Below are 25,584 nucleotides of genomic sequence, written 5' to 3' on the forward strand. Positions count from 1 at the left end.
GCCCACCACCCCTATGTATAACACGGTTTATTATCTCGGGATCATTGAACTAATGATTATTCATAACCAGACATGTTTCATTTGGTAATAATCCTCAATTAAGGATAATCTCTCAGGTAGATTTCGCTCATATTTTCCAATTGCCTAAGCGGGTCTAGTCCAGTACAACAAACATTCAGGGTAAGTTGCATCATCCATGCTTTTATTCAGGGCTAAGACAAGGAGTAGAGCAACAGGAGAGGACTGAGAGGATACAACAGGCATATATAGCTGGAGAAGCCAAACCAAACAGTTTTTGAGCTGCGAATATGTCATCTATTACCCCAACCCAAACAATTCGACACACCTCCCACCCTATAGCAGGACAAATAGCAGTAAGTATACCTTCCATGTTGCAAACACATAGGTTACAGGGGCCTAGTTTCTCAACTTTTCACAACTCTGAAATCAGCCTGCATGCTGCGCTATCTTCCGCTCAAGGGAGCCCTTATCAGCACCAACTAGCTTGTCGACCTCTTTGCCATCTCTCACAAAGAAGAAACTAGGGACGCTGCTGATATTCCAACTGGCAGCGACATCCCTCGCCTCATCAATGTCAACTTTTAGGAATACCCCTTTCGGATATTTTGCAGCTAGGCTAGTAAAAAGAGGAGAAATGAAGCGGCAGGGCCCACACCAGGTAGCAGTGAAGTAAAGGATGGCCAGGCGGGATGTTCTTGAAGCAGCATTCAATTTGGATTCCAGTTCAGCACGAGAGTGGATACCAATTACTTGGCCTGTCGAGAGCAAGAACCATTTCAATGCTACATTCCGAGTAAATTGATAAGAGGAATCATCACAATCATTCGCTCCCAAGGAAAGAAGTTTTGGGGACCTGCTCTTATAAGTGTAGCTTGGAAAAAGATAAAGAGAAAACAGCAGTCCCCAACCCATGGTCAGTACACTTTCTCACAAAAAATAAAGGTAAAATACTAAAATATGTCTGAAAATGACAAATTAAAAACGAGTAGAAAATCCGGTCTCAAGTTTTAGTTTGTAATTAATCCTTCTAAGTTGGAGTCGTAATAAGCATTAAATAATGACAGATGCTAGTGATAAATTACATATAAAACATAACAATGATGCTCACCGTCCTTGAGAGCGGTTGAAGCTTCCGACTCCTGCAACAGGTGAAAAACAATCCTAAATTTCAGTGTAAGAGCAAAGGTGAAGGCTATGCAACTATAGAGGGCTCAAAGGAACTTGCATATTCACTTTCAATTCAATTGACAGTCTCATGACTCTCATCAAACCCCAAAAGGCAAGTCAAAGAAATAGACATGCACAAACAGACTCAGCAAGGGGCATGGAAAAGTCAACAGTTTCACTTGCTTTTGCACCCCGACAGCAAGGAGTTCATGATGCCAATATTGCTACTACTGCACATGGACCACAAGCAAAGTACTGCAGAAATTGAGGAGAAAAAGCTTTGGATTGAATTACCTGATCATGATCATTTTTTAAGTACTAAGGATCAATTAACAAGGCATATGAAAGATTACGTGAAAATAAAATCCCAAATAGAAACAAGTATGCATCAAGTCATCTCACTTCAGCAGTGCGCTGGCGTTGCTGCCCACGTGCAGCCTTTTCTTTCTCCTTCTCTTTGCGCAAGCGTTGATACTTCCTGCGATGCTCTTCTAATTTGCGGGCATTGGGTTCAACCTGCAAATCCATATGGAATCTTCAACAGAAATCCCTCAGCAGCTCAATCGTCTCAACTGTAAGAGAGTCAGAGTGTGTAGTACCTTCTTAAGCACCATGCTAATTTCCTCATCGTGATCTATTTTTGAAGCTACATGCAGATCACTAGCTGCTTCCTCCCACTTACCCAGCAGGGCCCTCGCCATCCCTCGTGCTTTGTATCCTTTAGCTGAGTCAGGATTAACCTATGAAAAAGAAAGAGGAGCTTCATCACACCAATTTAAACACATAAGAAACATCCGCATGTCTCCCTTATCCACTATGCCAATGCAATCCTAACCAGTAAAGCTGAGTCGCCAACAAGTGTATGAACACCCACCTGTAAAGCTGCATCTGCATCACGAATTGCAGCATTTGGCTTCTTCGATTTGACAAAGACGGTAGCTGGATGGAATATAGACAATTGCTTAGGTAAAGCCACCAAGCCACAAGTACACTGAGACTGCACTATTCAGCATGAACGCATGGAATAGATGTTACCTCTAGTCGCATATAGTATTGCTGAACCTGGATTCAACATGATCGCCTCTGTTAGGTGATCTGTGGCTTCATCCAGATTACCTGGGAAGTATAAGCAATTTAAACGGACAGATAATTCTCCAGCAAGAGCAGTTGAGGAATTTTAGGTAAAAGGCCGAAACGATATTAGCTTAAATATCATGCCTTCTGACATTGCATCCACAGCTTTTGATTTTGCCATTTGTGCAGCCTCCTGCTTTTCTTCTGTAACTTCAATAGAAGGGTCTCCCATCTATAATTAGAAAATCTGCACATTCACTTTTCTACGAAGGAGAATCCTGAAGCTACTTCTCCCGGAAATCTTTTCCACCACTCACCTTTTGCGTAGGATCATCATCAGGTGCCATAATGTCAGATTCGTCTAATTCAACATCAGATTCAACAAAGTCGCCTTCATCATAATCCATTTCCAAATCAGTTTTGTTTGCATCAAACCCAGTGCCTGACATGCCACGGCTCTCCTGTCACATTGAGAACTAGATTAGTGCAAGCATGAAGAGAAAGATCACGAATTCAAGCACTCTTTCAAGTATACCAAGCCAAAAATCAAGAAAATTGCCATGCCAATTCTTCGAGACACAGTATGAGTGGCTATATAAAAATGTGCTAATGCAAGTGATGAACCTTAAGCGGGTCAATGCATGCACTAGACCAGGATGCAATTTCAATTACCTGAGGAAGATTATTATCAGCTTGCCCTAAGCTACCGTCTATCTAAAGATTTTGCCGGTTCAGTTTTTTCTTTAGGAACGGTAGGTGTCTTGGTAGAAAAATGGATTATTTTGGCACAAAAATATATGACTTCTTCCGAAAACCATTACATCCAAAAGAACGTCACTTTGTTGTTGCTCCCTTCTCCAATTTCATAGTTTGTCCCAAGCTTTCTTCACTTTTGTTAAACCTCGACCTTACTCTCAACGACAGTTTCTTAAATCCAAAGGACCTTTCTTAATGGCATGCTCCAGTCATATCATATGGTCCATATAAAATCTTTGTATTGTCAAATGCTTTTGCATTTCTTGTGATTGGAAAACCACGTGTAATCTGTCTTGAGGCATCTTAATTGTGCAATCCCTTTCTATTGCTTTCCCATCAACTAATTTTTCTATCGATCATTTCAAGGTAAGCATTTCCCAAATCGTTGATTTCCCAAGAAATAAACGCGCCCCAATTGCACAATTCTCATTCTACTCAGCAAACAGACATACGAATATCAAGAAAACGTTCGATGCAGCCAATCAAACTAGACATAGCACTTCCTGGCCAATGAATATGCACAAGAATCGGGTAAAGAGCATTTCAGGAGCAGGCTTCTCACTGATTTCGCGGCGGGCGGGATTCGAGCACCTAAGCTGCAAACAAAAAACATGCCACGTTCTTGAAACAACAGCAAACAAAAGAGAAACATGTCGCCCAATCTTCCCCCCCCTCCTCCAAAAGAAAAAACAGCAGACTGAAAAACGTACTGATACGCTCTTGTAATGAACAAGAAATGGAGAAAATTTCAGGCGCATCTATCCACTACCCAGCAACCCATCTAGCAGCAGCGATCTGCCGAGCGATTCACCGATTCAGACAAGCGAAACAGAAGCAAGCGCTCGCGCGAGCTCGATACGGTACCTCTGAAGGTAGGACTTGAAGAAGGCGATCGAAGGGTCGTCGAGGATGGAAGGGTCCGACCGGCACTGGCCGATGAAGTGCCGCAGCTCGTCCATCTTCTCCGTCTCCATCTCCATCCCTCTCTCTCTCTCTCTCTCTCTCTCTCTCTCTCTACTGTGTCTGGCTAGGTGGGAACTGGGAAGTGCGTGGAAGCGCCGCGAAACCGCGATTCTCTTGAATCCGCCGTCGGGCCTCCCGAGCCGGGCTTTCCGGGCCCGCGAGGAAGGTGGCGGCCGGAAGTTCCGATGGGCTCACCCGGCCCGGCCCGGCCCGAACCCACAAACTTACGGGGATGCGTCCGGGCGTTACTGCCCTCTCTCTAAGCGGGAAAACAAGCATATTTACTGGACTTCGAAAAAATTATCAAAAATCCTCCTCATTTATATGTTACCAATATATTGCACGTTTTGGAAAACTTCCGAGTGTTTTTCGCGTTGTAAAAAATTCAAATTACTTTTTGGCCACATAATTTCGCAAAAGCAAGAAAAAAAATGAAAAAATAAAAGTCATTTCGAATTGAATGAGACAAAAGTCTGAATACAATATAGCATTTAATAAGACAGGTTTTTAGTTTTGGTTGGTTAGGTGATTATCACGATTGACATAAGGTTATTAGTATTGGTCAATGGAAAAGGTAATGCAATAAGAGCACCTTAACACTTGTTGTGTTTTTTTTTTTTAACTACGTGAAGTTCATGACGATTCAATATTTTTAGGAGTGTTAATTCAATTATAAAAAGCAAAAAAAATAAAAAATGGAAGTAATAGTAAGGTTAGCTTAAGGTCAATTGTAAAGTAAAATGGTTTAAAGATGGGATTGTGCCTAATTAACAATAAATTAGAAGTGTATAAACAAACCTGTTCTATTCGAGAACTTGATCGTACTACCCAAAAAATAGGTAGGAGAATCGATTCCTGTACAAGTTCCAATTTTTTGGAATTGATTGGAACTGATTTCGAAACAGGCTCCTAGTGAATACTCACTTAGGAACCAAATTGGACTATCCTATTTTGGAATTGGTTTGAATTTTTTATTGTTTATAATTTTATGTGATTACATATTCATTTTGTGAATTGTTGTTTTTTTGGTAAATATGGATTTCTATTGTTTATCTTTTACTTTGAATTATTTTATTACTTATAGCCTAAATGATTTTATTGTAAAAAATAAACCATAAAAAGAAAAAAAAAAAATTGATTTTCGAGTAGACCCTAGAACCGAATAAGAAAAACATAATACATTCCAAAAACGGCTCAAAACAAATGAGGTAAGTTTCATAGTCCAAAATTTAGGAACCGGTTTTAAAAAGGTGAGTTCCAGATTCTAACTCTACAACCTATCCCTCAAAACCGATCACCCCTACGAGAAACACATGCTTCATTCCTAACGAAAGATTATGTGACGCGGACCACCCTATTAGCACTACGCATAGAGCAGCCGCGCCCCTTCATCACCTCCCGCGTGACGTCCCCGCGGCAACGACACTTACTAAGAATCCGATCAAGCCACTCATCTTCTTCATCCGACTGGCACCGGCCGATGAAGTGCCGCAGCTTTTTCTATCTTCTCTCTCTCTCTCTCTCGCTTTCTCTCTCTCTCTACTGCGTCTAGGTGGGAATGTCGAGCTAGAAGTGCATGGACGCGCCGCGGAACTACGATCCTCTAACCCGCCAACGGGCCTGCCGAGCCGGGCCAGGCTTTTTAGGGCCACGAGGAGAGCGGCGGCCGGAAGTTCCATTGGGCTCAGCCGGCCCGGCCCGAATGCACGAACTTACGGCGATGTGTCCGGTCGTCATTGCCCTCTTTAAGCAGGAAAAAAAAAAGTCGCTTCTTCCGTAACTCGACTTCGAAAAATTATAAAAAATCCTCCTCATATATGTTACCAATATATTGCACGTTTTGGAAAAACTTCCGAGTGTTATATGAAAATCAAATTACTTTGGCCACATAATTTCGCAAGAACAAGAAAAAAAATGAAAAAGTAAAAATCATTTCAGATTGGATGATACAAAAATTTGAATACGGTATAGCGTCTAGAAAGACGGGTTTTTAGTTTTGATTGGTTGGGTGATTATCTAATTGACATAAGGTGATCGGTGTTTGGTCGATGGAAAATTTAATGCATCAGGAGCACCTAAACACTTTTCATGCCTTCTTTTTTAGGTACACAAAGTTCGTGATGATTCAACATCTCGAGGAGCATTAGTCCAATTATAAAAATAAAAAAATAAAAAAATGGAAGTAGTTGTAAGGTTAGCTTAAGGTCAACTTGTAAGGTAAAATGATTTAAAGATGGGATTTTGCCGAATCAACAAAAAATTAGGGGTGTACAACCAAACCAGTTCTATTTGGGAAATAGACTGAATTGTCTGAAAAATAGATTTGAAAAATGATTTCCATTAAAACTGGTCCGAAAACTTGTTCAAATTTTTAGAACCGATCTCGGAATAGATTCCTAGTAAATACCCATCTTGAAACCAAACCAGACTATCCTGTTTTGAAACCGGTTTGAACTTTTTATCGTTTATGATCATATGTGACTCCGTATTTGTCTTAGGAATTATTGCTTTTGGTAGATAAGGATTTCCGTTGTTCATTTTTTACTTTGAATTATTTCGTTACTTATAGTTTTGTATAATTTAGCTGTAAAAAATAAACCATAAAAAAGGACCAAAAAGGAAAACAAGTTCCACAGTAGATTTTGAAAGAGGATCGGGAAAACAGGGTAGGTTTCAAAATCGGTTCCAAGCAAACAAGGTAGGTTCGGGATTCTAGTGTAGAATCTATCTATCCCGGAACGGTTTACCCTGTACGAGAAACACACGCTTCATTCCTAATGAAGATTATGTGAGGCCGCTCGTCCAATTAGCACCGCGCACAGAGCGACCCGCCCCAACTTACCACCTCCCCCGTATGACATTCCCGCGACGACACCGCACTTACTAATAATCCGACTAAGCCACCCATCTTTTTCATCCGACCGATTGTAGAAAAAGCGGATTTCGTACACAAATCCTCGATAAAGAAAGAAGAAAAAGATCATTTCCAGCGATGACGATGGAGGAGCTTGGCAGGACCACCAAGCTTTTGACCATCGGTTTCCGCCTCACCGTCCGATGCATCATCTCCGCGCGCATACCGATCGAACACGCAATGAACAAAAGCAGCGCAACTGCAAATTGGTGGCAATCGCTCGGAATCCATCCGCTTTGACCGAGCGTAATGAAGCAACGAAGCAAACACGGATCGTAGATGAAGTTCTAAGGCACACGTTTCGAGTAGTTCTAGCGCTGAAAATCCAGCTTGTGCAGCACGAATCGGACCACGTTCGAATTGCTGCGCTGCCCAGAAACGCTTCTTGAATTACATTTACACCCGGCTCTGAGCCGGAGCAAAACTTTGACCATTACACGGCGAATAGGAAGGAAGGGCGAGATGGACTCGCGTGGTCTTTCTCAAAAAATCGGATCGAGGAGACAGCAAGTAGGAGAGGGAAATATAACATAGGACTAGAAAGCATTAGGACTAATTGACTTTCAACCGAGAGTCATGGCTGAAAAAAAAAATTCCATCTAGGACCAAAACCGGCGTCGGGATTCCTCGTCGGAAGACGGTTGCTATAGCTTCTGGTTGATGTCGATGCGATGGCAAGAGGCGGTGGAAATGGTGGAGCGGCTAAGGCTGTCCGAAGCTGAGTCAGTATGATCTGGAGAACTCCTGCCTGGCGCATAAGGCGACGTGGTCATCGCTCTGCGTACAAACGGAACTTAGGTTAAGGCTAAAGTATCGCGGAATTTTAGCTCGACCCGCTTCGATTCACATGGAACAGTGCCTATGACCAGAGACGGAATGATGCATAGAGAGCATCCTCCGGCAATCTAAACCAAAAACCGGCAGAGGAAATGAATTACAAATGAAGGTTTTGGTATGTCATACCGACCTTTCTTTGCGCTTCTCTAGAAATCGAGCCAAGGACGCCTGCCGAGCCTGAGGTAGAGCAACTGCGAGACAACAATTAGTTACACCGATTTGATTCAGTCTTGAAATCACCTCGTTGGTATCATCAGAAAAACTCCACCCAAAAGATTTAAGAGAGTGATACGACGACATACCGGCCGGAAGAATAGTCGGTCTAGCCGGTGCCACAGAAGTTATTGCTTTTGGAGTCTCGGGTCGTCTGATAGATGTATCGTAGGCTCCAACGGCTTTCCCTCTCCTCTGATCCACATTGCTCGGGACTGCAGAAAACGAGAGCATTGATGATCTTCCGCTCCTGTTCAAATCATCAACAGGCACAGGTCTGGTGATCGGTGCGATTGGCGCTTGAATTTGAGTCGATGGAACGGTCTTAGTCCCAGATGCAGAAGAACCGTTCCCAGCCAGCAACATGATCGCCTGAGCCTAAAAAATCAGGTCGAAACATGTTAGGCTGCCCTGTCGATTTCGGAGGCTTAAATGGTAACTCATCGACAGAGCAAGAGATACGCACCTTTTCTGGAGATACATCATCGAACACGTATACCGAACCGCCGAAGAAGATGGTCAACTGAGCTGGTGGTGCAGGGGATCTCGCAGCATTCCTACAAAACAAGATCACCACTTCGACTGATCATTGATTGAACTTGCAGAGTCCGCTCCTTGCCAAGCATCAATCAGTTCGAGAAAAAATGCAGCAAAAAAAAATGACTAACAGACATCTGGATCACCTAGCGTCAGTGAAGCCGACCAGAGAAGTCGAAGTCGGAGGAACTGATGCAGGAGGGACAAACGTAAATCCCCTGAGAGACGGCGGTTTTGCAGAGGAGCAAATCACGTTTAGCTCGGCAGATGCCGACACCGCATGGGACTGAAGGACTGGAGTGGCCACTTGACTGAGATGCTTCGGGGAAGGGAAAGTCCTCGCTTCTTGGGGCCGGCAGATCGGCTGCGCATTCAGGTGCCGCTGAGGGTAAGCCGTCGTCACATAGAAGCTTCCTGCTTGCCTGTCGCCAAACCTGTTCCTCTGCGAGCCAACAGAAAATTCAAAATCAGTCCCGTTCCTTCACCAACGAGAAAGGAAAAAGGACCACTAACAACTGAGGCAAACGCTCCAAGCTTGAAAAGATCAAGCGCGAGTTCAGACACTTCGGAAGCCGACATGATCGAACCAATGCATACCTCGACATCCAACTGAGACGCAATCATAGATCCAGACGCCGCCAACGAATCCCGGGCGCCCTTCCCCAGCCCCTCATCCGACGAGGCCTTGAAAGAAAGGAGCTGAGAAGGAGCAGAGCCCTCGTTCGAGAATGACCACTGCATTCCGGGTCCGCGTAGCTCTGCAGAACCAAGAAAGATCGCAACAAAGAAACCGGCAGCGATTAGACAAATCCATCCTAAGATTACCTGTCCATACGAACAAACAAATAATGGAGTAACAGCTAAGCACTCTCGTTCTACCTGGCGTTAGAATCCGGGAAAAGGGTCACGGATTGGACAAAAGAACCAGGAACACCAGAACCCAGAAACTTTACATAAAATGCAGATAAGCGACACGGCTATTCCTTCAAAAGCTCTACTGCCTATCATGTGAGGGAGAGGGAAAGAGGGGCTAGTTCTAAAAAGGAGCGGACGTTCAAGGAAGGTGGGTATCGACGGAATATAAAACGCCTGATCGCTGAACGTGCACTATATAAAAAATTGCAACTTTAAGTTATAATTCACGCATATGATAGCTAAACCAGCTAATGTGCAAGAAAAAGCCCGCCTTGATTAATCAAAATATAATAAACTAAGACCAGACAACCTCGCCCACGTGCCGCAACGCGATTGGCCGAGATGATCAAGCTTGCAAGCTTTTTCCTCGTGAATAAATTATGAAAAGGGGTCGTGGTCCTCTCGGCCTAGATTCATGCAAGAAAGCTATGAACCTCTCCATTACTTTATTTTGGGAATTCTTTTTATATTCGATTAGACAAACTTTGGAAAACCCTCTCTTTAATTTTTTTTGTTAAGGTAAGTCTCGGTACGGATGCCACGCATCTATCTAGACGGGCACACTCTATAATGCTCGTTTAAATAAAATTAAAAATGAAATCGTTCTTTCTGCTTTTGTTTTTTTATGATTGACGTGACGCACAACTTTGAATTGATTAAATGCAATCATCATAGCAAATAGCCATTTTTCTAAAGGACACGGGAACGACGATAATAATAATAATATCACGGAAGATTGAAGCACCTGACAAGATGGGAAATATAAAATTCCACACGAAGGACCACATCCACCAAAGATAAAGCAATTTCACGAGCATGCCCTCTTCTTAAGATGATATTCACGCAAATGCCATCAGGGTTCAATGCATCCAACTTGTATTTTGATCTAATTTACCTTATACACGTCTTGTCAAAAGATGTCATAGCTATACGACACCACAACAAAACAAAAAATTTAAATTTGGTTTGGCATGTCCAAAATGTCCAATACACCCTCAACGAATAATATGTACCAAGCAAGAAAGACGGGTCGAACGCTAATCTAATATGCAGAAACGCACCTATAAATGTGAGTCATAGTTATAAGTCTAAGCTTTGCTAAGATTCATAACCCACTAATCATAAATTTGAACTTATTCGCATTAAACCCCAGTAATTCCGAGGCATGGTGTAACATTCCATTTTTCTTTTTTTAATGTTATAGAGTATATTTTTCACTTCTAGAAAGCACACTAAATAAAACCTAGGAAAGGAGCCCTAATAATGCTTGCCGATATTCTCCATCTTATACCAGCAGCCGAAGTCAAAACATCTAGTGACAACAGAGGTAGGCAGGTGTAAAACCCCACAACTGCTAAGTGTCCAAAGCCACGGAAGATAGATAAGAAAACAGAGATTGTACAGCGAGCAGCAGAACCAATCATCCAACTCAATTCATGCAACATGGTATAAAAAATTCGAAAAAATAGATTTTTTTTTGTCAATTCTACTCTATTTCTACTCTATACTCACTTTCGGCGCGTTTCGAAACCCACTCTCATCTCTCCTTATCACTTAGGCGAATCTCAGTAGTTAAAAGCGTGGCAAAAAACCAACAAGATAAATATCATCTAAAAAAAAAAAAAAAAGCCTTAGACCACCCCTAAAACTTAGGCGAATTTAAATCTCAGTAGTTAAAAAGGGCAAAAGATATCTCAACAAGATAAATATCGATAGACAGAAAACAGTAAAAAAAAAAAAAAAGCCTTAAAGAAAGGTGTAAATGCCAGGACGAGCAGCTGTAAATGAGCACCACGGCATCGCGCCTCCATTTCCTCTGCCATAATTACACTCTCCCCAGCTTGACCTTGTGGTGAAAACGCCCGGAACTGACGAGATCAAGAACGCCCTAGATCGAACGAAACCGGAAGAAACGGGGTGGGGGGAGAAAGGAGAGATGGAGCGTCGTACCGGGATTGCCATCTTCTTCCTGGGGAAGCCGATGTGCTCTCGGACCCAAGCCCAGAAAATCTCTGTCCATCTTACAAAGCTCCGCCGCTGTAACTTCTCTCTCTAGAGAAACACGTCGAACACGTATGACCAGGAATCTCTCTCTCTCTCTCTCCCCGCCCCCCCTGAAAAGAGAAGGAAAAAAATCTGTAAACTTTTGCTTTAGAACGCTGCTCACGAAAGCGAAGAAGAGAATTGCACCCAACAAGAATAATAAAGGAATAAAAATTATAATCGAAAGGCGCTGAGCAGAGGCGAATTGAAGTGTGGCTGCGCAGAAGAAGGAGAATAGAGAGAGAAAGGAGAAAGAGAGAGAGCGAGAGGGAGACGTTTTTTAGAGAGAGAGAGAGAGAGGGGGACCCATTTTGACCGTACGATCACGGAAGACCGGCTGCCCCCGGTCGCCGAGCACGTGCGACATCTCCCGGGTCGGGCCGGACCGGACAAAGGTCGGCGGTTTGCGTGGTGGTTCGTGCGACACGTGGCCGGATCCGCTGTCCTGCTCGTACGCACTAAGGAAGGAATCCGAAACCGCCCGCGCCGGGGGGAATTTTACCATCCCCGCCGCGTGGCGGAATCCCCGTATTTCACGCATTTACTGGGGAAAAAAGTGGGGATATTATTTTTTTAATTCTTTGATGCGAAAAAAAATGAGGAAATTTTACGAACGTGTCGTTATAATTTTACCACCCGAGAAAATTTACGTGTCCTTCCCTCGTCCTTTGGGCTATTTTCCCTTTATTTCGTTCGAACATTTATTGTCTTTCCCACCGGCTAAGACTTTATTTGCATCTTGTGCGCTCTCAATTGAAGATTTTTCCATTTTAAAGTTTAGACAATTTAGGTTTGAGCGTACCATCATCCGTACTGGGTAACATGATTAATACAAGATTCTACATTTATATGTATCCATCAATTTATACTTACCTCTTTAATATCTCGAATTATAATGATATAATTTCTAAATTTCTTAGTTAATCCCAACGAAATTATTATTTTTCTCTTCAAAATTTTTCCATCTCATCCTTTTTCTTAGATGAAATGGATCAACTCGACATAAAGCGTGGCATGGTCATTGCTTTATTAATGATGCAAAAAATCCCCATGATGACAGAATCATCTTTAAAGTTTCCCAAGATTTCTCCCCCACAAAATACAACGTGTCTCCACTAGATTCTCGACAAGTCAGTCTTTTTTTGTGGAAGGAAAATGAAGCTTCGTGGAGCCATTTAGAAAGTTTATTGATTATAGTTTAGTTGATAAATGATCCTCCGAGGAAATAAATTGGTTTTGATGACGATTTAATTCGATGCTTGGTACGGAGGTTACGGAAATTAAAAATTTAAGAGAATTTAATACCATTTGGAGTTTTGCTTCCTTTAAATTGATTGAAGCCTAAATTTTCTTAAGTTTCAAGTGTGCGTAATTTTCTGACAAAAAAATGAAGTACACGTAATTTATTTTTTTGGTAAAGAAGTACACGTAATTTGTTCCTTGGAGAATCATCAAATTTCCACTTGTCTTTTTTTATTTTTTAAAAATTTAATATAACTAAAATAGAATTTTTGCATCATATTTTGAACAAAACCACGTCAATTTAACAATGTTAGCGCCACTTAGAATAAAAAAATAATATAAAAATCACATTAATATTTTGCGTTAGTCAAAATAAATGGAGTTAACGAAGTGGATTAATTGCATTTTTAAAAATTTTAGGACCCAATTGTATTTTTATAACAAGTTATATGACTTTCATTGCACTTATCTCAATAAAAATTCAAGTGAGATGTGAACATATCTTATCCATAATACAAGGGCAAACACTCGTTGCCTTAAAGTTCAAGGAAAATTGTATAAATGTATTGCCAAGAGGAGGAACTACTAAATTCATGTCAACCCCCTTTTTTTCCCTTAAATTATACGTTTGAAAGTCGTACATCTTAAGTGCAGTGTGGTTCATCCGCAAACTTCTTTATCCAGTGCTAAATGACTAAAATACGTCAAATTGCTGGCACATATTATACTAATTAAATAAATTAAATAAAAATTAAATAAAATATGGTAGATGTGGCTTTCTGGGCTGGTGAAAAGCCACCGCAGCCACTCAATTATTCATTTATTTAATTGAGTCAAAAGCAAAAATATTCACCATGTGATTTTTCGAGAATATAGAAACTCGTGGACTTGAGCATGATAAAAAGACATGCGTCTTTAGTGGCATGAGAAAAGCCTTGCATTAAGGGAATGGCATGTGATTGGCTAGCTTTTAAAAAATAAGAACATAAATAATAATAATAAAATCCACGCCTCCGCTGGTCCCCCTCGACCTGCTCTCCCACCACTCTATTTTTCAAAGTCCATCTCTTGTTATTTAATTTATTATTATAGAATGGGTAGACAAATAAAGTAAAGTAAAATAAAATAAATATTTTAGTTTGTATCATTCGATTAATTTAGTCAATTATGCATTGTGCTATGAGTACGAGTCAATCCAATTTTTTTCCCGATATAGATGGAAAAAAATAATGGATTGAGAGTTACATAAAAAGGTTTAAAAAGGTACTTATTCTTTTAGTGGAAAAAAGGGTGAGGATAGTTATGTTTTGCACGGAATAAGTGGATGCTTGGGTAGTGGATTGAATATAATTGCTAATGTTTTATCATTTTGTGAATGGTAGTTTTGGAAGGGATAAAAATAATATGAGATGGTGTTTTGGCTTAAATATATAGAGATGCATTAATATAGATCCAAATAGTTATCGATACCGGATCCAACACATGATGCACGCGTCATTTTTATTATATTGGGCCAATGATATCCACTATAAAATTTTAAATGACAAATAGTTCCCTCGCTTATAAAATGCAATTGCTTTTTTTTTTCTTTTGGTTTGACAATCATTTAACTAAGTGAAGAGTGGCGAAGAATGGCTATTAATAATAATTTCATTTTTAATAGCTATCAGATAAGTAAACAATGTTCACATTTTGTCTATTGAATCTATCGGTTCAAATTTGACTAAAAATCGTTGGCATGAACACTGAGCGTCATATGTGACTCAGCTAGCATTAACATAGATAAATATTAATATTATTTTATTATTTTATAGTTTTTCTTTTGTTTTTTCATTTTTTTTCTTTTCTTTATAATTCTAACTTTAGGCTAGAGAGGTTGCTGGCTAACCCACACCTAGTTTGGGCGAGGGTGTGGTTGCCTTCGCTAACCACAAGCAAGGTGTTGGCTCTCGTTCAAGGTGGTCAGTTCCTAGTTCAATATGATTCTAAGGTAGAACTAGGAATCGGACCGAGAGGACCAATTCCCAATTTTGGGAACCAGAGATTAAATTGTTTGATCCTAGGATTGGGAATTGGACCGGATTGTCGGTTCCAATCTGGTTCAATGGAACTAGTCACTTTTTTTTCCCCATTAAAGAATGGTCATGCATATATATTGTTGTAAAATATTACGTTGCAAATATGTAATAAAGAGAATAAAAATATTGAGAAAATAAAGTAGGTAAACATTAAAGATAGTAGAGAAAGTCAGAGGAGGAGATTTTATTTCCAGTGACTGTTATGTCTACAATAAAAACTAAGCTCTTATTTATAGAAAAACAAGCATGTACTTAACATTAATATCAATATATCGAATGATATATGTATCGTATAGGGAGATGAACATTCATTGATAGGGAAATATACTTAGAATGTATTATACAAATGTACCGTAATAAGTACATTAGATAAAATAAATATAATGAATATTCATTCATGTATTTCATAACATATATATATATATATATATATATATATATAGAGAGAGAGAGAGAGAGAGAGAGAGAGAGAGAGAGAGAGAGAGAGAGAGAGAGAGAAGGAACTTTGAAGATATCAACAAAAGTGATGATGAGTGAAGAGTTTTTGTACCATAACTTATGGTACTATTGGACAATATGGTATTTAATTCACATTTTACCAATTTTTTTGAGAAAATAATAAAAAAAAGGTATATGTAGTTAGTCCGGTCCAATTCCCTCTTGGAACCAAGAATTGGACTGCTCGGACACCGATTCTACTTTTAAGAACTCGGAACCAAACCAACACTCTTAAGAACAAGACCAAACTTGCCGGTTAGATCGGGGCGGTTTCTAGTTTGGAAGAAAAAGGGAAAATAAAAATATTTTAAAAATATTAAAATATTATTAAAAAATTGTTCATATCAGCATTAGTTGTGTCATGTAAGATAGCCAGCGTCCATGTTAGTAATTTCAGACTAAAATTGGCCCGATAAACCCAATTGACGAAACGAAACATGAAAATGTTTAGGATTCAATTGACAAAATTAAAAGGTTTATAACTGAATTGGTAAAAGTGTAATAAGTGTATGACATTTTTCCCCATTTTAAACTTATAGTTATTATCGCCACTTTTGTATTAGACTTCAAGTTGCATCTCTTACTCATACTTAATTCACCAAGTTGACATTTCCTTTCCCATATCGTTTCCTCCTCAATATTGAGTTTCACTTTATTAGTATGGATTTCGGGAGTGGAAAACAGAAAAAGTATATTTTAAATCATGAAGAGGATTTTTTACATGAAGAGTAAAGAATGATTTTGACAATTATCTTTAAATTCAAGGGATAATTTCGAAAACCTATTTACTTTTCATTTCAATATCAATTTTCATCTTGAATATTGAAAATATAATATTTGCATCTCTAAAAAAACCCCCAAATTTAAAATATCAATCTACTCTCAAACTTGGCCAAACCTTTACCCCTCTGTATAATCTCTTCTTCTCCGTTTCCTCGAGCATGGTCGATGTCAAGCTCGACTCAACTTGAGTGGAGCTCGATGTTGATAGAGCATGACAAATCTATCAAGTGAAATACAAATGTAACTCGACAAGTCTGAGTTAAGCTCAACCGTGGCAAAACTTGACAAATCTGAGTCAAGCTTGACGCTTGGGGAGCTCGATGAGCCGTAACTCAATTGGGGTGGCGAGTAGCGAGTGGCGACGGCTTGACAGTATCAAGAGGAGAGGGGCTAAGTGGTGGGACGGTCAGGGTTTTGGGCTAATGAGTTTTCATTATGGGTGGATTTGAAATGGTCAGAGGAGCAAAATTGTAAGGTGGATGACAAATAGGAAGACAAAATTTGGGATATTAATCGTAGGTTTTCAAAATTCAGGGAAAAGTATCAAAATAGTCCTAAATCTTTTGTATTGATATTAATCATAAACTTTTTAATTTGACTAATTTAGTCCTAAACCTTTTCACATTGGTACTAATTCACTCCATCCAGCTAATTTAAGCCGGAAAATGCTGACGTGGCCGCCGGTAATCTTATATGGCGCCATGTGAACAAAGTTTATAATTTTTTTTATATTTTTCAGATTTTTTAAATTATTTTTCCTTTTTTTTTTTTTTTTTTTTTCTCCTTACCTTTGGCCGGCGAGGTCACTGGACGGTCGACCATCGCCGACCATAGGCTGGTCGGGGCGAGGGGCCCCGTGCCCTCGCCGGCCACAGGCGAGGGCGTCGGCCCCCGCTTAGATCCAGGCGAGGGCGCGGTAGCCCTCGCTCGTGGCGGGCGAGGGTGTGGCGGCCCTTGCCCAGATCCAAGCGAGGGCGCGACAGAGGGCCATCTCGTCTCTCCTCCCGCGAAGCGTCTCTCCCTTCTTCTCTCAATCAAGCTTAACGGTACTCTCTCTCTCTCTCCCGCCCGCAGGCAGGTAGGCACGCATGCTTCCTTCCGCGAGTGGTCGAGTCTTGCATGGGGCATGTTTGTGAGAATGCTGACATGAGCCTTGACCACCATTGCTTCTTTCGTCAATAGCTACGAGGCTTGAAACCACAAAGGGCTGCGCCTCACCTAGATTTGGGTGAGGGCCGCCACACCTCGCCCGCCACAAGCGAGGGTTGCTGCACCCTTGCCTGTGGCTGGCGAGGGCGCAAAGGCCCTTGCCGACAAACGGGTGAGGGTTTCAACCCTCACCTGGATCTGGGTGGGGGTCGACGCCCTTGCCTGTGGCTGGTGAGGGCACGGGGTCCCTCGCCCCGACTAGCTCGTGGCCAACAATAGTTGCCCGGTTGGCAACCTCGCCAGCCAAGGGGTAAGGAGAAAAGAAAAAAAAAAGAAAATAAAGGAAATAAAAAATAATTAAAAAATATAAAAAATTATAAAATTTGTCCACGTGGCACCACATAAGATCGGTGGCAGCTATGTCTGCAATTTCCAGCTTAAATTAGCCGGATGGTACCAATGTAAAAGGATTTAGGACTACAAAGGTCCAATTAAAAAGTTTAGGATTAAATTGGTACCAATGCAAAAGGTTTATGACTATTTTGGTACTTTTCCCTCAAAACTCAACATGGAAATTGATATAAGAATGAATATGAGAATGTTTTTTTGATATTTTACCCTAACATAATTAAATATCATAAGAGAGACCAAAAGAAAATTTTCTCTCCATTTTTGTGAACACTTAACGGTCGGAATGGTGCCTGTATCAAAATAATATTTTAAGAATTAATCAAGACAAAAGTTCAAATGCTTGGATACTTAAGGGAACGCATGTTTGTTTGCGGACCGAGTTCAAAAGGCGAATCACATTTTCTTATGGCTTTCGTATTATTTATGATAAGACACAGTAGTTATTAATCATTGCATCGGCTGATGATGGTGACTCAATAGGTACTTATTTTATATTTCCTACCAGATACATGGTATGGTGGTTAGAATGATGAAACTTTAAGCGGTACTTATTTTATATTTCTTACCAAATACACGGTACGTCTTAAATGCGGTCAATTTTTCTTCGCAGACTTCTTTATCATGTGTTTATCTCACACTAAACAATAGAGATATGTCATATTGGCGCACATATAATAGTAATTAAATAGTCCACGATATCCCAACGGCAATAAAATTAATTAATTGATTAGTGAAATAAAATAAAAAAGATAGATGGCTTACTAAGTTGGTAAAATGCCCCTTTACCCAACTCAATAATTCATTATATTTAATTGAGTCAAGAGCAAAAATATTGACCGTGTGATTTTGAGAATAAACAAAATCGGGGACTTGAGCGTGATAAGAGTATTCCATATTTATTGGCAGGAGAAAGCATTGCACTGAAGAGAGGGCATGTGATTGGCCAGCTTTCTTTAAACAAAAAATAATATAATTTTTTTTTTTAAAAACCGCATTTCAGCCGTCGTCCCCACCACCTGATCTCCTTAACATGGTGGGGTCACCGGCGACCACCCTTCGCCCGCCTCAAGTCATTGTCCATATCTTATTATTTGATATTTTTCTATATAGTTGATAGACAATTTAAAAAAAAGGATTGCGATGCTCTACTTTTGTTTAAAATATTTCATACCTCTAGTCAATATCTCAATCCGAAGCCCGGTACATCATCGAGGGATGTTGAATTTGAGCTTGGAAATGTGTTTAATCAGAGTCATATTTACCCAATAACTTAAACCGATGAGTTGTAAGTCAACTATAATGTATTAATCATTTCACTTACACTAATTCTCCAATGCATTGTGAAGCTATATCGACAACCTTCGCGCGTGCTTTCCACCTTCAAGTAATTCTCTTGTCGTAGCAATTTCTTGGAGTCTCAAATTTGAGTTGTAATTTTAAAAATATATATGTATATATAATGATGCGACAAGAGTAATTATCTCATTTTCATATGTGTTGAAAATTGTGAGTGTTGTTTTTTTTATAGGGATGAGTGGTTCTAGATTCCTCATTTTTTTTAAATCTATAACCTACCTTGTATTCTCTAACCTATCTCGTCACAAGTTTCGAAATTCATTTTAGGTTCTACCTAGGTTCTATAAAATATTGCAGTGAATTATCATATTTAATGGCCACTACTTGCTATTACAATTAACTGATCATAACTTATATTTAAACACGTGAAAAATATGAAATATGAGGTGTTAATACTTGGAGTGTCAAAACTTGGCATGGGAGGACATTTAAGACACTTAGGTCTGTTTGTTTATGTTTTTTTTTTTTTGTTTTTAAACACTTTTTCTGTTTTTTTGTTCAGGAATAAAAAAAAATGTAAACGCGTTTGGGTGCGTTTTCATTTTTTTTTGTTCTTTTGTTCAGGGAACAAAAAAAAAGAAATAAGAAACACAAATTTTGTGTTTCTTATTTCTAAAACAAATCTTAGAAACATTTTTGTATTTATTTTTCTTTTTCTTCTTATTTTCTTTCTTTTTTTCTTTCGCCGGTCGCCGGCCTTGGCCATGGCCGGCGACCGGCCGATGAGGGTTGACGAGGGCCGGCGGCCTCGCCCAGCCACGGCGAGACTCGCCGGCCCCGGCGAGGGTCGGCCTCGCCCAGCCATGGCGGGGCTTGGCCTCGCCGGCCACTAGGCGAGCTTGGCCTCGCCGGATCCGGGCGAGCTCGAGCTCGAGCTCGCCCGCCCAAGGCGAGGCCAACCTTGCGCCGGCCGGGCGAGCTCGATCTCGCCCCAGATCCGGCGAGGTCAAGCCTCACCCGGCGGCCGGCGAGGCTCGACCTCGCCGAGGGCCGGCGAGCCTCGTCGTGGTTGGGCGAGGCCGCCAGCCCTCGTCGGCCGGTCGCCGGCCATGGCCGAGGCCGGCGACCGGCCAAAAGAAAAAAAAAGAATAAAATAGAATAAAATAGAATAAAAATATTTAAAAATAAAAGAAATAAAAAAATTATACAAATTTACCAAACGTGTTTTGTTTATTTTTTATTCCCGGAACAAATTTACCAAACGCGTTTTTGTTCAAAAATTGTTAGGAATGTAAAACACTTTTTTCTATTTATGTTCAGGAACAATTTTTAAATGTAAATGCAAACAAACGCACCCTTAAGTACTAAAATCAAAGCAAAAGAGATTAGTTTAGTGCCAACCGCCGCGAGATTCGGGTTAAAAGGCCGACGTGACATTTTTCGGACGAGACAAGTTTCTACATGCTAACATGGCTAAATAAGCCAAAAATAACATTGTTTTGTATACTGACATGGCTAGTAAGTCGAAAACAACATTGTTTTGCCTCGAATTTGAATTTTAAGATAAATATTACTTAAATTAAATTATATTTAAATTATATATATATATATATATATATATTTTTTTTTTAAAGAAAAGGAGTAGATTACAGAATGACGAGAGCTGTACAAGCCCTCACCACCACCTCCCTACCAACCCTCGCCCGATCAGGCTAAGAGCCGCTAGTCAGCCAGGGTCACTAGCCCTTGGCTAAGGCCTGTTGACCCATTCCGACCCTCCCCACACTATCGCTGACCCTTCCTAGCGACAGTGGGGAGGCAGTGGCAAGGGCTGACACAGCCCTCGCCGTTTTGCGATTTGTTTATTTATTTATTTAAAATTTAGTGTTAAATTTAATTTAATTAATATTTATATTATAATTCAAATAAAAGGAAAAAAAATGTAGTTTTGGCTTTTATTTGCTAACTTAATTTTTCGGTGAGCCACGTAAGCGACTTATATTATTAAAAATAAACCATGTCGGATTTCCAATACCTTTGTTAGAATTGACACTTAAATGTTATATTTTTCGAAAAAAAGTGACATTTAAGTGTACCTTTCGAGACTTTTGATGTTAAGTGTTCTTCCATATCAAGTTTCTACACTTGGCGCTGTACTCTTGTTTATGAAATATTAATAAATTAATTTTAGTTATAAAATGGAAACTCGGACTAATATTCCAAATTCATATAGTCATTATTGAGCGTTATGAAATTTCCAGGAATTGCTTGGATAGAGACCAATAAAAACATAAAAACTTATTCAAAAATCTAGGTTATAGGTTCCACTAATTTAAAAATTGGAATTTACACGTCGAAATCGAAACCTTAATTATTTGAACCTATAACCTATCCTGCTTTTCTTGAAACTTTGAATTGGACGAATTCTCATTAATCCGATTTTTTTTCCAAGTTTTAGGTTCTATTTTAAAATCATGCCCACCTCTGGTGTCTTTCCTCTCACCGATATGAAAATCTTCGCGAGGGAATGACTTGCTTTTGACTCTTTCTCAAATCTTTTCGTCCCTTAAAAGTTTCATGTGCCGCCCATTAACATCCTAAAAGAAAACTTTGCTTTTCTTTGTCCATTTGTCTAAAAGCAGATGTGCACGCACTTCCTAAAGTGGGGAAAGTGCGTATTTCTTGTGCTATTAGTACGAATCCATTTACAACAATATAAAAGGGATAGTGTCGGGCACGCAATAGATACGTACGAGAGAAAATGGTTAGTAGTTATTTGTTTAGTCGAAAAATGAAATGAGGATAGTTAATTGTTGGGTAGAACAAGTGAGTGCTTTGGATGGGATAAAAGTAAGACGAAATAGTGTTTTGACTTAAATATATAGACGAAATGTTGTTTTGACGAAAATATATAGAGTGGATGGATAGATGTGGCTACACATTAGATAGCAAGTCCAATGTGCGCTACACGTGCCATATACAGTATATTGGGCAGGTGATCTCCATTAGAAATTTCACATGATAGTTCATTTGTTATTAGTTCAAAAAATGCAATTACCTTTTCTTTTCTTTGACAGTTCACTAACTTCATTTGGATAGTGAAGAGTGTTGAAGAATGATAATTACTGATGATTTCCATATTAAAGAGCTAAATGGCAAAAATAGTTAATGGTTTTCATCACCAAGTTTGCTCTTGATAGCATATACACTTCTCGCATTTCAAGACATAATGTAAATATAATCAATTCTGCATTTGAGTTCAGTTGCATTTTCCACCAGTTTGTAATTTACCAAGTTGCTATCATTTCCTTTGTCAAATTATCCCATCCTTAATATTGGATTTCACTTTTTAGATGTATATTTCAGGTTTGCACGAGACAAATAGGTATTTTTAGGTTAGGGAAATGCAAAATGTAGATTTTGAAATATGAGGAAAATCTTTTAATTAAGAGTAAAGTTGATGATGCTTTTTACAGTTCATTTGATTCAAGGGATAATTCCAAAAATTATATTCACTTTCCATTCCAATATCGATCTACATCCTGAGTTTTTAGAACCTAATATTTGCATTTTCAAGCTAAATGTCACATTTAAAATGACTAATCTACTATCAAACTCATCCAAATTCTAAGCCATTTCCTCCCATTTCTCCCTCTTTCTCTCTCCCCTTGCTCTACCTCATTCTTGCCATCTCCTCCCCCCGGGGACTTCTCTCTGGGGCCATGGCCTTGTCGAACTTGACTTCAATAGGGCTTGACGAAATTGAGTCAAGCTCGATAGATCCGTTTAGTCAAGCTTAACTTCAGTGAAACTCAATAGATCCATTGAGCTCGACCTCACCGGAGCTCGATAGGTCGCAACTTATTTGGAGTGGCAGGGTCTACGTCGTTAAGAGAAGAGGGTTTGAGCAACCCCGGGGGGGGGAGGTAAGGAATTACAGTTTTGCAAGTGGGTTTTCATGGTGGGTGGATTTCAAGTGGTGGGAGGCACAGACTGAAAGGAAAATGGCATACTTCTTATAAGTAGGACCAAAAGTTATATGCAACTTGGGATGCTAATTGTAGGTTTTTAAAACTCAATATGTAGATTAACATAAGGATGGAATGCGAGGATGTTTTTTTCATTATATGTTCCCTTTAAACAATCAAATATCATAACTTAGGTATTTTAAGTTGAGAGACCAAAAAATCTCTTTCTATTAGTGATTGGAAAAGTGCTCGCTTCAAAATAAGCTTAGTTTTAATCTTTTACTCCATGAGAATTAGTCAAGAGAAAAGTTTGACCACTTCAAAAATAAAGGGGAGATGTGCATGTGCCTGAGTTCATAAGTGAAGCACTCTTAAATAGAATGAAAGCAAATATCGAAGGAACTATTGTTAGTCAATAAATTGTGCATAACGAATCATAATATAGCCAACTAGAAATTTGAGAATGCTTTGTCTCAACATTTTCTCACAGTTGCAAATATGGATTCTATATAATTCATAGTAAAGTAATCCGAGTATTATATATTGTGTCAATTGATAACGGCAACTCAATGAAATACTCAATTTTATATATCTTATCTTAAATTTCGAAACACCAAAAATACTTTTCAGGATCGACCTCTACTTCTCTACTATATACCTCCCATTATCTCGATATATCTCAATCATCAATTTATCAATACAAGACTTCGATAAAATATCGATTTACCAATATAACACTTTCATCACATGTCAAGATTTTCAGGAGACGTCAAGAAGAGCGCCATTTGCGTCGGAGATCTCCCGCATTTGGGGTTTGGCACGCAAAAAAAGAGAGAAAGAGAACGCCCGTTGCTTGCCTTTTGCTGATACGATTGTTTATTCTACTGTTCAGCACAATAATTGTCGAAAATATCTGCCACGACATATCCCCACATGAGGCTTCAAATGCCGAGGAAAATTCAAAATATCACTTATTTATATTATACACGGTATATATTATAATATATACTATATAAATATTATAAAGAGGTCGCCAGAGACCCCACTTGTCTTGATTGGTTCCTCCTTTAAAATATAGGAGGTGGTCACGCGGGAATCGGAATCATTGAATTTATTACTTAATGCAAACTTTTGTTTTTTAAAGGACGTGTGGTACGTTCAGGCAATTTATTCTTTTATAATATATATCTATATATATATATTATATTATATCATCGAGCTTTACGTGATTAATGAAAGAGCACGTTCTCTGCGCCTTCGGTGATTAAATTACACATTTCCCTGAGTAGAATCAAGGTCAATATTATAATTTAAGTCCGCTCTCGGGGTTCCAATTAATAATAATGATTGTGTACATAATACGCATTGGGTGACGCGCGCAGGAGTTCTCCTCATTAATTTCAAGGTGAACTTTTTTTTTAATTTTTAATTTTTAATAAATGCAGTACAATTTGTCAAGAACCACTTATCAGGACGGTAAGGAGCATTGACCGAATGATATTCGGACATTGTGAATAATGTGATAAGAGATGAGACAACGAAGCTATAAATAGAAGACGACAATAGAAAAGAAAAGGTTGCCAAATTAGTTGGAGGAAACGTAGAAGTCAGAGGCTTTTAGTTTTTGGTAGGAGTGAAAGTTATGAAAATAGTTTTGATTTATTGTGATGTTATTTTAAAAATTATATTAAATAAGTGTATGTTTGGAAAGTTCACGAGAGACAAATCCCACTTTTCCCTTAGGTATACACATATAAAGACATATTAAACGGGTGGATCGAGTCGAAAATGATCAAGCCTAAATTGACCTAATTAACTTGATTTAACCTATTTCCAACAAATTTAATGATATTCATATTGCTAAAATACTTTTATATATAACCAAATTTAAGAAAATTCATATCTAAATTAAAGTAAGAGCTCAAACCGAGTGAGCAAGGGTCTATATACACATAATATAAGGTGTATTATGATAAATTTTCCCTAAATATGAGATTAGGGACTGATTAAAATAATCCCCTGCTATTGCTAATTAACAACAGAGATGTCTGCGGGTGATGCTTTTTGCGGAAGAAGAAAAGCAGCAGGCAAAGCTGTTTAAGGTACTGGGCCAAGAATGAGATGAGCTTGGGTTGGGCCGATGGATACGGGCTTTAATCTCCCATAAGAAGCCCACCGATGCTATAGCATTACTCTCAAGGACTATGCGTCCAATTCCTGCGACAGACGCACCTTCAATAGTGAAAGCCCACACAAAATGATCCGCCCATATGCCCTTTTAACTTTTATGCTATGAGCCATAGGCTCGCGGCTAAGCCCCGTTCGATGTCGAGTCCGGTCGGATGCTGAGCCCGCTCCGTTCGGCAAGCGAAGGGACGAGGAGGAGGTGGAACCGGGTGCGGAAACGAGAGACGATGTCGAATTTCTCGTGAGAAAGGTGGGGATAGAAAGAAGGAGGAGGGGGAATACAAATCATCACGAATTTTCATTCCCTGCCCCTCAATTTTCCTCCCCTTCCTCCATGTGATTGGGGTTTGGACGCGTTTTCTGGTCCGATGGGCTTGGGCCAGCCCATCTCGCCGAGGACGTGACCTGCTCTAGCGATCGGCGGACCTCATGTCAATCGATCTCATGCAGCCATCAGGAAAAAGAGGGAATCTAAACCTAGCATAAGATCGTTGTACTTCTCGAAAGAGAATTAAACTTTTGCTTGGCGTAA

At 39.6% G+C, this 25,584-nt stretch overlaps 2 protein-coding genes across 5 annotated transcripts; both read right to left on the reverse strand.

The window, feature by feature from the left end:
• Window positions 1-174: 174 nt before the first annotated feature.
• On the reverse strand, window positions 175-4,072 carry LOC104456352 (TPR repeat-containing thioredoxin TDX). 2 transcript variants are annotated; one of them, XM_010071121.3, is made up of 10 exons: window positions 3,883-4,072; window positions 3,581-3,614; window positions 2,580-2,723; window positions 2,407-2,494; window positions 2,224-2,304; window positions 2,063-2,127; window positions 1,788-1,928; window positions 1,591-1,704; window positions 1,130-1,160; window positions 175-776 (listed from the first exon to the last, which is right to left on the reverse strand). In XM_010071121.3, the coding sequence occupies exons 1-10, from the start codon at window positions 3,996-3,998 to the stop codon at window positions 448-450; spliced, it is 1,143 nt and encodes a 380-aa protein (XP_010069423.2). In that variant the 5' UTR covers window positions 3,999-4,072; the 3' UTR covers window positions 175-447. The 2 variants fall into 2 exon arrangements, with proteins under 2 accessions (XP_010069423.2, XP_039156792.1); XM_039300858.1 differs by lacking the exon at window positions 3,581-3,614.
• Window positions 4,073-7,225: 3,153 nt separating this feature from the next.
• Window positions 7,226-11,693, reverse strand: LOC104456353 (protein TIFY 6B). Of its 3 annotated transcripts, none has more exons than XM_010071124.3 (7): window positions 11,348-11,693; window positions 9,080-9,240; window positions 8,629-8,924; window positions 8,412-8,502; window positions 8,035-8,323; window positions 7,863-7,909; window positions 7,226-7,672 (listed from the first exon to the last, which is right to left on the reverse strand). In XM_010071124.3, exons 1-7 carry the CDS (start codon window positions 11,415-11,417, stop codon window positions 7,619-7,621), a joined length of 1,008 nt encoding a protein of 335 aa, XP_010069426.2. In that variant the 5' UTR covers window positions 11,418-11,693; the 3' UTR covers window positions 7,226-7,618. The 3 variants fall into 3 exon arrangements, with proteins under 3 accessions (XP_010069426.2, XP_010069424.2, XP_010069425.2); XM_010071122.3 differs by having other exon boundaries at window positions 7,863-7,923; window positions 11,348-11,691; XM_010071123.3 differs by lacking the exon at window positions 11,348-11,693 and adding an exon at window positions 9,362-9,568 and having other exon boundaries at window positions 7,863-7,923.
• Window positions 11,694-25,584: the final 13,891 nt, after the last annotated feature.

Source organism: Eucalyptus grandis, chromosome 8 (genome assembly GCF_016545825.1).
Source record: "Eucalyptus grandis isolate ANBG69807.140 chromosome 8, ASM1654582v1, whole genome shotgun sequence".
In the NCBI taxonomy this organism is placed as follows: Eukaryota; Viridiplantae; Streptophyta; class Magnoliopsida; order Myrtales; family Myrtaceae; genus Eucalyptus; species Eucalyptus grandis.

Bases quoted from the DNA above. Each gene is read 5' to 3' on its own strand.
- LOC104456352 (XM_010071121.3), bottom strand. From the start codon at position 3,998: ATGGAGATGGAGACGGAGAAGATGGACGAGCTGCGGCACTTCATCGGC. The intron at 2,128-2,223 runs GTAACATCTATT...TATTCCATCCAG, and splicing joins AATACTATATGCGACTAGAG to CTACCGTCTTTGTCAAATCG. The intron at 1,705-1,787 runs GTACTACACACT...ATGGATTTGCAG, and splicing joins TTAGCATGGTGCTTAAGAAG to GTTGAACCCAATGCCCGCAA.
- LOC104456353 (XM_010071122.3), bottom strand. From the start codon at position 11,417: ATGGACAGAGATTTTCTGGGCTTGGGTCCGAGAGCACATCGGCTTCCC. The intron at 8,503-8,628 runs GTGATCCAGATG...CTTGTTTTGTAG, and splicing joins GTCGGCTTCACTGACGCTAG to GAATGCTGCGAGATCCCCTG. The intron at 7,673-7,862 runs GTCGGTATGACA...GTTTGTACGCAG, and splicing joins CTAGAGAAGCGCAAAGAAAG to AGCGATGACCACGTCGCCTT.